Here is a 17,852-nt window from a genome sequence, read left to right on the forward strand (position 1 = left end):
TTTTAGTATAGCTTTTTGGATTTAATTATTATCTATTTGCAGTCACTCCAAATATCTCTGTACGTCTTCTGTGGGGAAGGAACAGCAGGGTGTAGGGGAGAGAGAATTGGCATAACAGGCCACAAGTATTTAAAAAAGGCACCCAGCTGATGCAGCAGGGACTTAGATTATGTCTGTCCTGCAAAAAAAATCTGCAACAGCGATTCTGAGCTGCAGTCTGCAGACTCAGGCTCACTAGTATGGTGCTAAAAACAGCAGTGTAGATGTTCCCACTTGGCTGGAACTTGGGCTCTGAAACCTGGTAAGGGAGATATGTCTTAGAGCCTGAGCTGCAGCCCAAATAGCAACATCTATCACTCACTACACTGCTATTTTTAGCACCGTAGCTCAAGTCCGAGTCTGTATACCCAGGTTCTGAGACTCGCCACTGCAGGGTTGTCAAGGTTCCCTCCCCACTTTGAACCGGGGGGTACAGCTGTGGGGACCCACATGAAAGACCCCCAAGCTTATTTCTACCAACTTAGGTTGAAACTTCCCCGAGGCACAAATCCTTTCTTTGTCCTTGGACAGTATTGCTGCGACCACCAAGTGATTTAGACAAACATCCAGGGAAAAGGGCTACTTGGAGTCTCTGTTTCCCCAAAATATTCCCCCAAACTCTTTCACCCACTTTCCTGGGGAGGGTTGAGAATAACATACTACTAACCAATTGCCTTTAATACAAGTACAGACCAGACCCTTTACCTTTAGGACACTAAAATCAATCAGGTTCTTTAAAAAAGAACTTTATTATAAAGAAAAAGGTAAAAGAAGCACCTCTGTAAAATCAGGATGGAAGATAATTTTACAGGGTAATAAAAAGATTTAAAACACAGAGGATTCCCCTCTAGGCTCAACTTCAAAGTTCCAAAAACTGGAATAAACCTCCCTCTTAGCATAGGGAAAATTCACAAGCTAAAACAAAAGATAATCTAACACATTTCCTTGCTTTACTTACAATATTTGTAATCTTAGATGCTTATTTCAGGTAGGGTTTTAGGAGATGTTTTTTTCCTGCCTGGTCCCTCTCTCTATCCCAAGAGAGCACAACAAAGAGAGCACAAACAACCCCCCCTCCTCTCAATTTGAAAGTATCTTCTTTTCTTATTGGTCCTTTTGGTCAGGTACCAACCAGGTTACTTGAGCTTCTTAACCCTTTACAGGTAAAGGATGGATTTTATGCCACCCTTAACTGTATGTTTATGACAAGGGTTGACATACCCTAAGTGCCCTGGGATGATGTCTGGATATAAAAGCCACAATGATGATCCAGAGCTGAGACTAGATGATTTAGGCCCAGATTTTTAAAGGTATTTAGACATTTCTGTGTATCAGTGTTGCAACATCTACCTGATTTAGGTGCCTAAGTCCCATCAACAATCAATGGGATTTTGTCTCCTAAATGCCTTATGAAAATGAGATGTAGGCTCCTAAACTGGTTAGGTGTTACAACACTGAGTGCAGCAATGCCCGAGTACCTTTAAAAACAACAAATCCTGGACCTTACCCCTATCTCCCCTAGCCCCTTAGTCATTGTAACTTCTGCTTCTTATTCTTCCTCTGCCCTGCAGGCTTGGAGAGCCCATCGCATGCCCTACGGGCTGATGCAAACCCCTATGCCAACTCCGCCTCCACCATTTGTGTTACCTTGGCAGAGGGTCACCAATGTGACAGGAGTCTGGAGATTATCTTGTACCCCTGTGGTAAGAGGAACAAGTGAACCAACCTTACACTGGGAGCATGCTTTTAACCTGGAGTCCACAGCTAGAGTAAATTCAGGAGACATTGGCTCTAGGAGCTCAAGGCCTCTCCTAACAGGAGCGCTGACTGTGGGAAGCTCCTGGTTATTACAGCTCAAGACTCTTCCAGCTGGTGGTGCTGTGGAGAAGGGAGCAGGCATGCTAAGCATGGGGAAGCTCTCTGTTGCTTAATTCTCTGCCTCTCCTAGCAGGGGGTGCTGCCGGTGGAGTAAACCCCAATTCTCTTATGTGGAGACATATTTAGTATTTCAGAGGCATTTTCAATCTGGACTGATTTACAGTCCTAGAAGAGCTGCATGTGTCAGGGCCCATTTTGTTCTACAGCTCACTTCATAAGGGAGAGGGCCTTTCATAGACCCAGCCCCCCTCCCAAGCCCTCACTTCGCAACTGCCTGGTCCTCATGACTCTAAATTCTGTGGAGCACCAGGAAGTGCCCTAGGGCCACAGGGTGGGAGCCACTGACTTCTCTGATGTTTGTCCTTTTGCCCAGAGCCCCATCGCCCTCACCTGGTCATTGAGTCAGGTGCCATGACGTACCAGGAGTATGAGGCGCACATCAGGAGTCGTCGGGATTACGTGCGAATTGCCAAGAAGGACAGTGATGGGGAGAGACAGGTGATCAGCCCTGGAGGGTCTTTAACAGGGTGGTCCTGGAGGGGGAGGTGTCAGGGCCAGTTAGAAGACTAGAATGGGAGAAGGTTTGGGAGAAGTCTGAGACTCGGAGGAAACAGCTGTCCTGGGCAAGGATGTGTGAGGCTCCAGGGGAAGTGCCTGTGGAATGGGGATGCGAGGCTTGAGGATCCCACCCCACTCCTGTCTCTCTCTTATGCTCACAGGTGGCCTTTGTTCAAAAGCGATTCCACAAAGACATCTTCCACAACCCGGTCCTGATGCTGAACTTCTGTCCTGAGGTGGGCAGTGTGCCTACTGACCTCCAGACAGTCACCCGGGAAATCCTCTTCCTCATTGACCAGAGCAGCAGCATGAGTGGCCCCAACATCATCAGGATCAAGGTCAGGGGGAAAACGCCCAGCTTGGGGGCAGGCGGCATAAGATCCACCTAGGGGAAGAAAGCCAGGAACAAGCAGTGGCCAGAATGGCTCTGAGTCCTCAGGGTGAATCACTGACTTGTTTCAAATCTTCCCATTAGGGGTGAGGTGAGAGGGAGGAAACATTAGGTCACCCAGATCCCTCAGATTCCTTTCCTCCTTATCAGTGGGGCCTGATGGCACAGACACTGTGTTAATCCCCTTGGTTGATCAGCTACTTAACAGGCAGCCTGGCTACCTCTTCCCTGTGCTGCTGCTGCTGCATTTGAGGTCAGCTGAGGGACTTGCTAACAATCCCTGGATTTGAATGTTGTGAGGAGGGGCCAGGTCATGCCATTTTCTTTGGAGGAGACAGACTGCAGTTTGCTTCCCCACTGAAGTCTGCTGACCATCTGGGCAGGGTGTAAGATTCATCTCTCTTCTTGAGCTTTTGCTTGAGGTGGCAGGGAGGGACATGATATCCTGGAGGGGCAAGATTCTTTAGTTACTTCTGAAAATGCTTTGGTCAAAGGCTTTCAAAGCGGAGATACTTTAGAGATTAGAATGGAAGGAAGACAGACAGACATCACTGACTGATCTATATTAGAAACAAAGAAGGGAGGAGGTAACTGAACAACATGCAGGGTCAGTCCATGCTGCAGGGAAAAGACAAGGCAGATTGAGGCTGTTAACAAGAATGTCTTTTAAAGAAATGATTGGGGGAAGTGAAGGATAGAGACATTAGAAAATGAGGAGGGGATGACATCAGTGCTGACTCAGATGTTTAAGGTTCTAAGCTGCTCAAAAGAAAAATAGTCTTAAGTTAATAAAGCAAAGAGGTTTGGGACACTCAGGGCCAAATCCGTCTCCCTCCTCCGAGAGCCCCTGGGCCATGAGACCAATATGACTTTGCACAGTATGAACAGGTGTAGGGGCAGAGGACCTGCAGTAGGCGAGTGAAGTCCTCTGCACAGCAGAGGAGTAGGGAGGGAGATGTGGATAAGCCAGAGGTGGGACCAGTGGATCTGCTGCTGTGTGGATCCTCTCATCTCCTTCCTCCCTGAGGGGATGAGGCTTTGTAAATGCCTTGCATAGGCTACTGCAGCAACTGAACTGAAAGGTCTTTGCAGAATAGCTCCACAGCTGCTCTGCAGCCTAAGGAAATACTCCTTCACACTTTCCCTAAACATCTCCACAGCCCAGCCATTCAGGCTGGATTTGCTGCATAGGGAACAGTGAAGATCTGTTGATAAAACCAGGTAAGGGAATACTTGGAAAATGTGACCATATATATTAGCCAGTCTGGATGGCCCTGACCCCAGGCTATTAGGGGAATAAACTGATAAATCCATTTGATCACTGGACTGTTTCTATAAAGTCTTGGAGAACTGGAAAGATATGAGAGGACTAGAGAAAAAATACCAGTCTTTAAAAAATGCAAGAGAATGATCCTGGCAATTATTGTCCTGTATGTCTAACTCAGGGATTGGCAACCTTTCAGAAGTGCTGTGCCGAGTCTTCATTTGTTCACTCTAATTTAAGGAGTCGTGTGCCAGTAATACATTTTAACATTTTTAGAAAATCTCTTTCTATAAGTCTATAATATATAACTAAACTGTTGTTGTATGTAAAGTAAATAAGGTTTTTAAAATGTTTAAGAAGCTTCATTTAAAATTAAATTAAAATGCAGAGCCCCCTGGACCGGTGGCCAGGACCTGGGCAGTGTGAGTGCCACTGAAAATCAGCTTGCGTGCTGCCTTCAGTACGCATGCCATAGGTTGCCTACCCCTGGTCTAACTTCTATCCCTGCTAGAATAATGGGACAGGTACTCTGAGAACACTGTTTATAGAGTAAGAGGACCATGAGCAATAAGTGGCTGTACAGAATAAATCATATCAAGCAAATCTGATTGCTCTTTCTAAGAGAACAGTAGAAGTAGTGAATGAAAGGAACATGGCAGTTCGAGAGAGACTTCAGGAAAGAAAACACTTGATTGTGCCCCATGAAATCGTGCTTGAAACATTAATTCTGATTGACTTGGGTAGAAGCACTGGAACCTGACTGGAAACTGACTGAAGGACTGAACAAAGGGTCATGAGAAATGGCAGCGGGTAGAGCTGTGAGGAGGTTTCTAGTGGGGACCAGGAGCAGCGCCAGGGTTTCTGACGCCCTAGGCAGATGGCTGTTTCGCCGCCCCCTGCGGCTGCGGTGGAGCTGCCGCAGTCGTGCCGGGGGGCCGTCCGCTGGTCTAAAGGCTCCGGTGGACCTGCCGCAGGCATGACTGTGGTAGGTCTGCCGGAGCCTTTAGACCAGTGCACCATCCACCGGCATGACTGTGGTAGGTCCCCCGGAGCTGGGTGCTGCCCCCCCCGGCAAAATAGCACTCCCCAAAAATTCTGGCACCCTAGGCCATTGCCTAGGTCACCTAAATGGTAGCGCCGGCCCTGGTGGGGACTGCAGGGATTGTTATCAGGACCTGTCTGAGTTCACTTGTTAATAGTGATACTTGTATGCAGCAGTGTTGCAGCCCTTGGTCCCAGGATATCCGAGAGACAAGGTGGGTGAGGTAATACCTTTCATTGGACAATTTCTGTTGGTGAGAGATAGACACATCTGAGCTTACACAGAGCTCTCACAACAGAAGTTGGTCCAATAAAAGATATGACCTCCCCCAGCTTGTCTCTCTAATAGCGGTACTTAGCGTTTACATAGTGTTTCACATATTTAAGGTGCAGTGTAAACATAAGCTAATTAATTCTCATTATAATTTTCATGTAATGATCTGAAAGCATGTTAATGAAGTTCACAAATGAGACTGACTGAAGAGGTGATACAAGCAGCAGTGAGGGCAGGAAGATGATACAAAGAAACCTAAAGAGACTAGAACAATAGGCTGCAAATAATCTGAGATTCATCATGGGAAAATGCAGCTCTCCCATCTGGGGAGAGGGACTGAAACAGGAACAGGATGTGATGGCCTTGTCCAAGACATCCTGGAATCCTTGGCCCATATCGAACGTGTGTGTAAACATGTAGGGGCAGATCGGCTCCCTCAGTCCATAGCTCTGCAGTAACTCAATGGCTGAAGTAGCCTGTGCAGGGCACTTAGGCAGCTGAGGACATACTCTGTAGGCTTTAACCAGAAATACACCCACGCTGTCCCCCTCTAGCCCATTCCAAAGCCTAGAATCATCGTCATTGCCTGACCTCTGACCCCAGCACACCCCCACCGCCTTCCAGTGGCTCCCCTTCTCCACTGCATCAAATCCAAGCTTCTTGTCCTCCCTTTCAAGACCCCTCACAGCTCAGCTCCTTCCTGCTGCTCCCCCTTGTCACATTGTCTCCGGCCTCCTTCCCCCCAGTGAGTCCAGCCTCAGCCTTGCATTTGTCAGCTTCTCCCCCAACAGTCTCCACACCTCCTTCCAGGCTGGCCCTTGTGCATGGAGTGTCCGTTTTCAACGGACCCAGAAAGGCCAGGGGGGCATCTGAGACTGAGAGGAGGGAAGTGACTTGGCTCAGTTGCCCAGTGAGTGCCAGTGCTGGGAAGTGACTCCGCAGAGAGGTGTTCTAGCCTTGTGCCACAGAGGGAGGGGTCCCAGAGGCCATGCTTGTTGAGAAGTGTTAGAAATTGAATGGACCCACAGAGGGAATGCAGGACTCTTCTCTCTAGCCCATGCACCAAGGCTTTGTCCAGTCCAGTTCCGAACGTTCCCAGCAGTGGGGCGCTCAGCCCTTCCCCTGGAAGATGGTTCCCCAGCCTGGTAGGTCTCCTTGGTAGGGAGTGGTGCATATTGATGGACAGGGTGTGTCCCACTTACAGCGGATCAGCCTCGCTCTCCGCCCTCCCCATCATCACCGGCCTCACCTGCCCTACGTGTTATATTTCGTTTCTTCTCAGGAGGCCTTGCTGGTGGCAATGAAGAGCCTCCCTTCAGGCACCTTGCTGAACATTGCTGGATTCGGCTCCCACATCAAACCCCTCTTCCCAGCAAGCAAGCTCTGCAGCAATGTGAGTGTGGTGCATGTGAGGAGTCCTGGCCCTCGGGACCCAGATGCCATCACAACCTGGCTTAGGGGGCCCCCATGCACCAGGTCTGAAGCCTTCACTACACTTCCCCACCTCACGTTGACACCTCATGACCAGCCCCTCCAATAATCAAGGCCCCCTGGTCCACATCCCTGGCTCTTCATGGGCCATGGCTGCTTGGTGCACTCTTGTCATGAGCTTGTTAAAAACCTAAGTCTTTTTCTCTGGCTCCTGTGATTCAAAGTTAGCTGCTCCCATGGTGTGAGCCGTGCTGGCCGACAGATCGGTGCTCGGCATCGGGCTCCTTGCTTCAGCATGACCGTAGTGTAGTGGGATCGCAGACAAGAGGGGAGAAGAGTGAGAATTTGGGAGTGATTCTGTGGGCTTGGGGTACCTCTGTAATCCACACTGTTTGTGTCAGCAGGAGAACCTCAGGCTGGCCTGTGAGCACATACAGAAGTTCCGGGCCGATATGCATGGGACCAACCTCCTGTCTGCTCTGACCTGGATCCTGGGGCAGCCTCTTCACCGCGGTTACCCACGCCAGCTCTTCATCTTCACGGATGCCAACGTCAGCAATGCAGGCAAGATCATTGAGCTGATTCGGAGGCAGGCCAGCACCATCAGGTACCGAGTGTGTGTGTGTGGGGAGGGGAGGGAAACGAACCCAGGGGAGGGACAGGGCAAGAATCTTTCTGCTGCGGGGAGGAGGGCTGAGGGGATGGGGAACTAGCCGGCAGCCCCTGGTGCCAGAGGGGAGCAGAGGGCTCTGCATTAATACTGTTATACCCAGGGCTTAAATTCTCATAGCGTATTTTCCTGAGCCCCTCACAATCCCCCTCCTCCCGCCCCCGGGCTTCCTATGAAACCTCCCAGGGCTCTGAGCTTAAGCTGGGGGGCAGGGGCGTTCAGGGCTGAAGCCCCACATGGTGCACTATGGCTTGGAGCTTCAGCCCTGTGGGTTTGAAAATATTTACTGGAATTTAAGTCCTGGTCAGAGCCATCCCTAGGGTATGGCAAATCGGGGTGGCCGCCCTGGAGTCCGCTCTTTGGGAGCCCCACAGTGGCTGCCCCGAATTGCCATACCCTAGGGACAGCTCTGTGGGTGTGTCATGCGGGGGGCAGTAGGCTGGCTCAGAGGGGTAGGATTGGGGGGGCAGGCTGGCCTACGGGGTTAGTGAGAGGCCTGGCGCCGGCAACGGGGGTCAGGCCCACACTCACCGATGAGAAGTGGCAGCAGCGACCCCAGCCCTCCCCGCTGTCTCCCAGCGTCACTCTGGGGAGGGGGCGGAAACTGGAAAGAGGCGGGGCAGAGGTGGGAAGAGGTGGGGTGGGAGCTTGGGGGAAGGGGTGGAGTGGGGGCAAAGCCTGGGGCAGAGGGGGATTGTCGCAGGCCCACACCCCCCTAGGGATGACCCTGGCCATGGTTATATCAAAGTTAACTCCTGAGAGAATAACTCCAGGCCCCCACCACACACACCTCAGACAGAGCAGTCCAAACTCAGATTTCCCATTTCATACAAAATTTTGACATTTTGAAATTTGGTTTTGTTCTCATGGATTTCTCACGAAACAGAATTTCTGAAAAACTTTTGGATCTGGAGAATGTTTGTTCCAGAATTTCAAATTTTTGTTTGCGGAATTTGAAATGTTACCTTGATTTTTAATTGTAATCTTCATGTTGTTTTTATTATTTTTACATTACTTCAAATGTCAGCATGCCAGACTGTTTAATTAAAGCACAAACAAGAGACTCAGATCTAGAAAAGAAGGTGTGATGTTTCAATCAGTACTAAGTAGCAGCTGCCCTCTAATGATTTGAAACATAAAATAAAACAATAAGAAAATATTATAACTACTTTATTATATTGTAGTATGGCAGGTCTATAGCAGAGATGCCTATTGTGCATTATTACTATGGACATGTCATGAAATAATATAAAGTATAATACAAATATATAAATTAAAATTAAAAATAAGGCCCCCAAATTTTGCATTTTCAAAATGAAAATTGAAAATGTTATTTGTTTTGAGTTTTTGTTTTAAATTGGCATGTTTCTACAACGGTATTACCTCACCCGCCTTATCCTGTCTTCCCAAGACCAAGACGGCTAAGCCAGCACTGCTAACCTTGTATTTCTAAATGTTTTGATTTTGACAACAGTGGCATTTTCAAAAAACTTTCAATGGAACATTTCCAACCATCTCTAACCTCAAACCCCAAGCGAGGGGTCTCAGAGCCTTCTCTGCCAAAGACCCCAGTGCAGACCTGGTCCCAGAAAACCTACAAATATCCCAGCCCGAGTGGGGTGGCTCAGTGTCTCCTCCTTTCAGGCTGGAGCCATCCCCGTCTAAGCTGGTGGGTCTCAGAGCAGGCCCCAGAGTTGCTTTTAAGCAGTTCTGCTTATTCCTGCAGGTGTTTCAGCTTTGGCTTGGGCTCCGGAGCCTGCCGGAGGCTCCTGAGAGGCCTGGCCAAGGTAAGCAAAGGTCGGGCTGAGTTCCTCAGCCCTGAGGAGAGGCTGCAGCCCAAGGTAAGCATCCTCCCTCTGCACCAGTATTTTGGACTCAGTTGTGGAGGTGAGAGCACTGAGGTCTCTATTAACCAAGGATGCCTAAAGCTCACCCACCGTACCGAATGGGCATAGAACGACACTGGCCTCAGCTGCACTCTTTCTGTTGCAGAGGGCAGCCTACAGAGGGCACCCACAGGTGCAGCCTGCAGACAGACCAGGGGGCTTGGCATGTCACACAGCTTGTGGTATGTGCTGTGTGGCTCACGGCAGGGACCATGGGTCTCCAACACAGAGCACGCCACTTTGATCTGGCAGCATGGCTACGCTTCACGCCTGCTGGGTATGCCCATCTACGTGGCCTTGGCTGTGATGGGTTCCGTTGTGCTGGGCACTGCTCAGACACATAGTGATGTCCAATGGCCAGTGGCCAAGATGCTATGTTAATCAACTGCAAACACACACTGAGAGATGGTCGCTGCCCCAAACAGCTTACAACCTGAACAGACAAAGGAAGTAGTGGTATACTCGTGATATGGATGGGAGACCGACTAAGGCCCAGATCCTCAAAGGAGTTTAGGCTCCTAGCTTCCATTGAAATCAAGGCTCTGAGGATTTGAGGATCTGGGCCTGAGTGACTTGCCCAAGATCACGCAGAATGAATGGCAGAGCCAAAAGTCAAACCCAGCTCTCCCGAGTCCCACCTGTCCCTCCCACCATTCCCCCACTTTTTGTCACTTAGGCCCTGGTGGTGAAGGGCCTCGTGTTTGCTCTTGAGGCCCCTGGGTACCTAGGTTGGTGCTCAGAGTGGTATCCTGGGCTCTGGAGAGAGTGGCATCTATCTCCCGTCAGTGGGAGGGAACTTACTGAGAGGGTAAGTGTAGGGGGAGAAGAATTAAGGTGCCTCCCCCCGAATGACTTTGAAAGATGTTTTAGTGCCCAGATCAGGCTTTGCTTGTGTACTCACTCCCCTAGGACCCACCGAGCCAGCTCTGTGCCAGTGTTCAGCAAGGCATTGGCCACCAGCATTTAACTGGGTCTCTGTAGCCCCAGATCTACCCGCATCCCCTACTCTAGCTCGAGTCCTGCTGTCAGTGTTTCTGTGCCATCTTGTGACCCAGAGCCACTTACGGTGTCTGGGAGGCCCAGTCTGTGCTCCATGCTCTGGGTGGCTCAGCGCTCAGTGTCAGTCATCTGCTTCTTGGGGCCAACAGCTGGTTGGTAATTCAAAGGGTTGGAGCCCCCAGAGTGCGTGTGACAGTGGAACATATAGATAGGGAGGCTGTGAGCCTCTGAGGGCTGATGAGTCTGGTTTCTGCCCCCTCCTCAGCTGATAAAGTCTCTGAAGAAGGCAATTGAGCCTGCCGTGAGTGACATCACCATAGACTGGTATGTGCCTGACACCATGGAGGCTCTGCTGTCACCCAATGAAATCGCAGCCTTGTACCCAGGAGATCGACTGATCAGCTATTGCACCCTCTACAACATCGCCAGCTTTCGGAACAAGAAGACAGTAAGAACCCTCTGTGTAGTGGGGGTGGGGCTTTTCCACGGGGCTGCGCTCACCAGTGGGGATTGGACAATAGCTGCAAAGCCTCAGGCGCTGTGGTGAGGAAGGTTGCTGCTGGAGCCCTGGTCCTACGGCAAGGAAACTCACATGCTGGTGTATTTCTTCCTCTCTCATGATCTGATGCCAACAAGAGGGCCTCTCTCTGTGGCTGTGGCAACTACCTTGTCCTCTTGTTTTGCCAGGGTAGAGAACGGGTGTGTAGAAGCCTTTCGCGGGGCTCTGTGGGGTCAGCATTCCAGTCCCAGGATGAAGCATTTAGCCCAGATGTAGCTCACCCGTACCCAGCTGAGGAGAGCCAGGACATCAGTCAAGCCCTGCAGGAGATTTCCCGTGAGATTTCCCTGGAGTTTTCCGCTGGGGGCATCGAGGAGTCTGAGAAGAGTGAGTGGAGCAGCGAGTGAGCACTTTGTGTGGGAGTGGGGCTGGCTGCACCTGGGGAACTTGGCCAGTGAGATAGATGTTCATCCACAGAGGAGCTGCAGAGGCAGGATGCTGACCCCTGACCCGTCTGGTCTCTTACTGCCTGCTCTCAGCCTTTGAGGCTTTGCAGCACCCACCCCTCTTGTCTGGAGACAGCTGGCCAAAGGATGAATCCCTGCCAGGCAGGGTCAGAGGGCTGGGGTGAGAGGGAGCGTCTCTTTCCCCAGTAGAATAGGGTTGCTGCTTGTGTCTCTCCTTGACAGGTGTGGATCCTGTTTCTGACATCTGGAAGAGGATTTACCAGGCCTCCTACATCCAGGAGCAGTATGTCCTCACTCACTGCTCCGTCAGCACCGACCGGAGCCAGGGCCTACTGTCCCATGGCTCCACCAGCAGCGAGTCCACTGGCTCCAGGGACATAGCTCCTGAGAGTGGCTCGCTGGCATGCACCCTTGAAGTCAACTCTCAGCAGGGACAGAAGAGCGTTTCTCTGTGCGACTCCTCCACCAAATCTGCTCCACTCCCGCAGGCTGGGCTGACTGCTGCCACCAAGGTGAGGTGTGGCCGAGCCCCTGGTTGGCCATGGCTGGGACTGCCATGAGTAGAGAAGGCTGGGGTGGTCCATCTCGTCTTGCCTCATGTACTTGCCCCTGCCCACAAATGGGTGTAAATTTCTTCTAAATCTCCTGCGCAGTTCCCACTGGAGACAGAATCCTCTATCATGGTGACCGAGGCCGTCCCCCGGTTCCTCCACGTTGGACCCTGTGTTCCCTGGAGTGCAGGCAGGCCTTAGAGAGATCCCCTAGAAGGGCTGGGTTGGTTAGTGCCCCGCAATGACATTTCATTCCCGGTAGGGATTGGGCAGCTTTGAATGCCTGGGTCATATTAGTGCTGCCCAGGGAGTAGGAAATGGGACTGGAGGAGTGATTTGGTGATCGGTGAATGGCACAGGTGAGTGCTCCTCCAGGGTTAGCCGGGGATGGATACAGGGCAGTGGTACTCCCCAGTCAGCCCGATTGCCAGAAAGCAGAGTAACATGTAACACGAGTGTGGGGTGACCACTGTCAGGATGGGTTCTATAGACCACTGCTAGATCATGTATTGAGCTAAGTCTGTTATCTGCTGCCCGGGTTCTCGCTGTTCTAGGCCCTGACAGCTGGAGAAAGAACATCCGATGGGCACAATTTCCCAGCCAAGTAGAATTTAAAATGTAATTAATTAATTAAAAACCCCAATACAATTAAAATCACTTAAAATTAGTCTTAATTTAACATGAAACAAAATTAAAATAAAGTGGCCTAATCTCAAACCATCTCTTTAATCTTCTTATCAAATTAAGGAATACGAAATACACCACCAATTTCTCATCAGCTTGATCTAATCACTGAGGAAGCGAGCAGTCCTTGTTTAGCTTTCAGCCCCAGAATTACAGTGCATTATCTATCTCCAGCCCAAGTGAATCTCTCCTGTCCTCAACACATATGGCTACCTCCCCAAATCGACTATCTCCTGCGAGCTGTGGGACCTAGTACTGAATGTTGATGGGTGTCATGCCTCAGTTTGGCTGATGGCTGCTGACCTCTGTATCACATTCCAAGCTTTAATGTGGTAGGCATCATCTCAAGATGATACTGCTTGAGAGCTGGGTCCACCCAGAGCAGTGCAAAAGGTCCCTCTTACCTCATACGGGGCTCTAGGTCTGGTCTTGCAAAACATTATCTTAAATACACAAGCCATAGGAAAGCCTACATGTACATCACCCATAGTTTATAATTCTTCTTCGAGTGATTGCTCATATCCATTCCATTAGGTGTACGTGCCGCGCGTGCACGTTTGTCGGAAGACTTTTACCCTAGCAACTCCAGCGGGCCGGCAGGTCGCCCCCTAGAGTGGCGCCGCCATAGCGGGTAATATATACCTCTGCCGGCCCGCCTCCTCAGTTCCTTCTTACCGCCGTGTCGGTCGTTGGAACTGTGGAGCGGCATAGCTGTCCTCCACATCCCTAGCTTTTCTTCGTTCATTGTTTCTAGTTCTAGTTCTAGTTTTAATTATAGTTCACTTAGTTTAGTATAGTTGTAGGTTTATAGTTCTAGTTATTATGTTAGCGGGTTCGGGGCGCTAAGCCTCTCTCCGCCGGCCCGGCGCCGGGGCTCATGCCTGGTTTGCCGGTGGGTTCAAACGTGGTCGGCCTGTAAGAAGCGATGCCCACCAGCGATCCCCACGACGCCTGTTGACGTGCCTGGGGGAATCCATATCTCGAGAAGTGCCGGCATTTGCAAGGCCTTCAGACGAGGACAAGAAAGGAGCGAGACCAGCGCCTCAAGATCTCCTGATGGAAGCCGCGCTTAATCCCTTCGTCCTCGGCACGAGTGCCGCTTTCGGCTCTGCACCGGACCACTCCGGCGCGCGGAAGACGCCACGCACCGACCTTCTCCGGCACCGGTTCAGGGGAAGAGGACTGTCTCCTCTCTACCCCAGCTAAGCTGCCTCAAAAAAGAGCACCGGCGCCGACTGCCGGCCGGGTTGGGCCGTGCCAGGGAACTTCGTCGACTCGGCCCGGCAGGGTCGTCAAGTTCCGATCCTCTCAGCTCCCCGCCAAGATCTGGGTTGAGCTGATGTCCCGTCCACGCCCGAGACCTTCTCCTCGGCCAGGGACCTCATCGCTCTAACGGAGCCTGTGCTGCTCCAACCCCGCACCGCCGGTGCGGGTTCTGCAGTCTAAGGGCAAGCCCACGCCGAGCAGCACGTCCCTGAACCCTCCGGCTCGGCACCGTCACGATCTCCGGCACCGATCTCGATCCCGAGGGAGGTCTTGCTCGCGACGCCGCTCGCAGTCCCGGCACTGCTTCTCACGACGTACCGAGTCGTATCGCGGCGCAGATCATCTGCGCCGGTCTCGATACTCCGGCACCGTTCTGCTCCAGCCACCGTTCCGGCACCGGGACTCGAGGGAGTCGTTCCCGTATTCACCCACCCTCCTTCCCCACTGTCGGAGTAGCCGGCAAGAAGGAACTGAGGAGCGGGCGGGCCAGCAGGGGTATATATTAGCCGCTATGGCAGCGCCACTCTAGGGGGCGACCTGCCGGCCCGCTGGAGTTGCTAAGGTAAAAGTCTTCCAACGAATGTGCACGCGCGGCGCATACACCTACTGGAATGGATATGAGCACCACATCTCGAAGAACAACAGTTACAAAGGTGAGTAACCGTGTTTTCTTTGCCTTTAACTGTCACCGCTGTCATCCTCTCAATCCCTGCCTGAGCTCTGGCTTTCAGAGTCTAAGCCCATCTGCAGATCTCCTGCTTTGTCAAATTAAATCCATCTCGTTAATTTCTTCTGTGAAACACAACTACATCCTCACACTTTCCATGACGTACTGGCTCATTCATGATTAACAGACAGCTAATAAAAATAAACCATTGGGGTCAAATTTAAGGCATCGATTTTGGTTCATGTGTTGGATGTGTGCGATGTACTTTGGTTTCTTTTGGAGAAAGGGTCAAAACACTGGGCTACAGTCTCCAGCATCTTCAAGTGGACTTCAAGCAATTTTTTGTTGAATCCATGGGATGATGACTTCTTCCTGATATCAGGCAAGATAGCAACATCTTCTCCTTGAGGCAGACTCTCGGTGACTCTCCATGATTGCTTTTCTGAGATGAAACGAGAAATACGTACATGACAGTTTTAAATTATAACACTATTCAAAACTATTTTAATTTGAGAAGGTGACTCTGAAACAAAATATGTGAGCCCTTAAAATACTGATCTCCCAGTTACACTAGGGACTTGTTCACTAAATCCTCTAGATCATTCAAAAGCAGAATAGGAAAGAAAATATAATCCATATTTCAGAACCATCCCCCCTACAGCCCAGCCGACGTGAATATTAAATGCTACCTCCAGCTTACGTAAACGCTCCCTGCTAACTGCACAGGGGTAGTTCCGCTCTGCTGAGCAAGCAGAGTTTCACAACAGTCCTTGGCTGTCACTTCTGTTTTCTCCCCAAAACCTTGTTTCTGCTTTCCTGGCCACCAGCTCTCTGGAGCAAAGACAGAACTTTACAAACCCCAAGATTTTAAAGGGAATCAACATCTCAATCCATACAACAGATTTAATATTTCTTTCTAAAATGGCCCATCCAGGGAAGCCCCAGTGTGAGGACTACAGGAGGCAGGTCATATGGGTCACCACTAGGTGGCTTATTGAGTTATCTCTGGCTTCTGTCCCAGGGTCCTACAGTTCTGGGCTCTGATATCTGGGAGAAAAGTGTCTGGTTTTCAGAGTTTTGTATTATTTAGTAACGAAACTAACAAAAAACCCAAAAAACCTCACTGGAAATATACTCGTGGTTTAATGTTAACCAAATCACACAACAGTAAAAGGAGTTAGTATCAAATCAAATTAATCTCATCAGATTAATATCAAATAAACCAACAGTTCCTCATCAGCTTTATCTAACAACTTGGGAATGCAGCAGCCTTTGCTTAGCTACTACCCCAAAATAACAGGGAGTGGTCAATCTTTCTCAGTGATAGATCTATTTATATTCTAGTCAAATGGCTGATACAGAGAGGGGCAGAGCACAGCCAGGGTGAAATGAATATTTGGATGGCAGCTCTAAAACGAGTTACAGGCAACTGCCCTGAAAATCTCGTGTTTCAGTTTGTACACAGAGTCTAGCTCCAGCCTGGACACTGCTGTGACACCACCATTGCCAGCAGCCAGAGCATGTCCGACTCCAGGGAACCCAAGGGAGGGAGGAAGGGAGCACTTCAGACTATGCCAGCTACTGGGCTGCCTCAAAGCCCTCTCTGAGCTCCACTGGTTTGGCTGGGACTGCGACTGCCCCAGCCTTGGGGGCAGCTTTCCTGCCAGCCAGCACTTTACCTGTCAGGTCTTGAGTCCTTGCAGAGAGATGGGCGGGCTCAGCGCTAGGCCTGTGTGGAGAGATGAGCCAGCTGATCCCCTGCAGTAACCCCCAGGGGGTCTCATCTGCAAACATGCCCAAAGCAGGGCCCCAACTCCCCAGACTGACCCCTGAATCTCTCCTGCTCAGGCGTGCGTGGCGCTGAGCTCCGAGGAGCTGGCGCGGCGGAAGAAGGCACTAGCACGAGCTGCCTTATCTGGACGCAGCTTTTCATCCCCGCACGGTGAGCTGGATGCCCATCGGCTGCGCAGGGCCCTGGAGAAGGTGTCCCAGAAGCGGAACCAGTCCCTGGAAGGGAAGCTGGATGAGATTGGGCCAGAGCTGCAGAGGCTGCGAAGGAGCCTGGCAGATTCCAGTGAGTGTTGTTATAGCAGGAGGGAGATGCTGGGGGACTGGAGCCCAAATTAGCTTGGGCCTCAGGGCAGCCCCCTCAGGAGGGTGCAGGGGGCTCAGGGCAGTCCCGTCCCCAGGGTGGAGCAAGGGACTGCTGTGCCCTGTACAAGCCCAGGGGGCTGTGTCCCACTCTGCCCCCGGACGTCACTCTTGCTGTCTCCTAGGTAACTTGCTCTCGCCATCCCATCTGGAGTGGGACATGTTGGTGGAGCCCCCGTATCTCTTCAGCGCGTCGCCAACAGCTGAGCACGGTGAGTGTGAGGGAGGTGCCTGTCTGCCCCTGCGATGCCAGGTGGTGATCCATGCACTCAGTGCCGGGAAGCCCGTCTCCTGGGAAGTGACAGCCACCCTGGAGCCTCTGCTCCAAGCCAGGGCCGGGCAGGGCAAAGATGAGCTGCCAGAAGAGTCATGTAAGGCCTGGGACAAACTGCTGCACCATCTGACTGCCAGCTCCGTCATCCGGGACCATGAGAATGTGGCACAGAGGGAAGCTGAGCTGGAGCACAGTGAGTACGCACTTACCTGCATGACCCCCACATCCTGTAGGCTCCCCCTCCCCGCCCAGCCTGACCCTGTGACTCACTCTCAGGTTTCTCCCGGAGGCTCCGCCTGAAGGCCATTCAATCCAGCAAGGCTTGCAACACGCCCTCCATCTACACCTGCTTGGTGCCTGTGGACTCCTCCACCCAGGAGGCCCTGCCCAGGGCCCTTGAGGTTCACAATGCAGGTACAGCTCCCAGAATGGCACTTAGCTCCCCCCAGTCCCCCAGCTCACCTCTAGGGACCCATGGGACTCTGTATGCACATGTGGATCTGCGTGTGTCTGGGTCTGCCTGGCTCCGTCCATGGGCCTATCCGTGTGGCTGGGCCTGTCTGCGTTTGTCTCCCTGTTGGCACGTGCTCATGCATACATCTGTGTGTTCAGGTGTGTCTGGGGTCCAGGCGCAGAGATGTTTCAGGAGGGCAGCTGGCTATGCCAAGGATGGAGCTAGATTAGACTCCAAAGAACTGCCTAAAGAGTGGGAAAGCTGAGTGTGAGAGGACGCATTAAAGGAATTGAGGCCCAGATCCTCAGAAGTATTGAGATCAATGGGAGTTAAGCACTTCATAGAGGATGTGGGCCTGAGCATCTTGGGCTCAAAGCAGCAGTGGCCAGGGGTGCCTGGGGATCCTCT

At 51.4% G+C, this 17,852-nt stretch overlaps 1 protein-coding gene across 3 annotated transcripts in view; it reads left to right on the top strand.

Moving 5' to 3' along the window:
• The window catches only part of VWA5B2 (von Willebrand factor A domain containing 5B2), a 57,752-nt gene that overhangs the window by 35,564 nt on the left and 4,336 nt on the right, over positions 1-17,852 (top strand). For all 3 annotated transcript variants that reach the window (XM_032803925.2, XM_075068367.1, XM_075068366.1), the window contains exons 6-17: positions 1,611-1,742; positions 2,291-2,415; positions 2,637-2,813; positions 6,728-6,838; positions 7,281-7,483; positions 9,273-9,387; positions 10,697-10,879; positions 11,119-11,317; positions 11,620-11,909; positions 16,414-16,639; positions 16,842-17,183; positions 17,267-17,404. In XM_032803925.2, the coding sequence (XP_032659816.1) occupies positions 1,611-1,742; positions 2,291-2,415; positions 2,637-2,813; positions 6,728-6,838; positions 7,281-7,483; positions 9,273-9,387; positions 10,697-10,879; positions 11,119-11,317; positions 11,620-11,909; positions 16,414-16,639; positions 16,842-17,183; positions 17,267-17,404 (2,241 nt within the window). The remainder of the gene's footprint in view (positions 1-1,610; positions 1,743-2,290; positions 2,416-2,636; positions 2,814-6,727; positions 6,839-7,280; positions 7,484-9,272; positions 9,388-10,696; positions 10,880-11,118; positions 11,318-11,619; positions 11,910-16,413; positions 16,640-16,841; positions 17,184-17,266; positions 17,405-17,852) is intronic.

This window comes from Chelonoidis abingdonii, chromosome 8, assembly GCF_003597395.2.
Source record: "Chelonoidis abingdonii isolate Lonesome George chromosome 8, CheloAbing_2.0, whole genome shotgun sequence".
Classification (NCBI taxonomy): domain Eukaryota; kingdom Metazoa; phylum Chordata; order Testudines; family Testudinidae; genus Chelonoidis; species Chelonoidis abingdonii.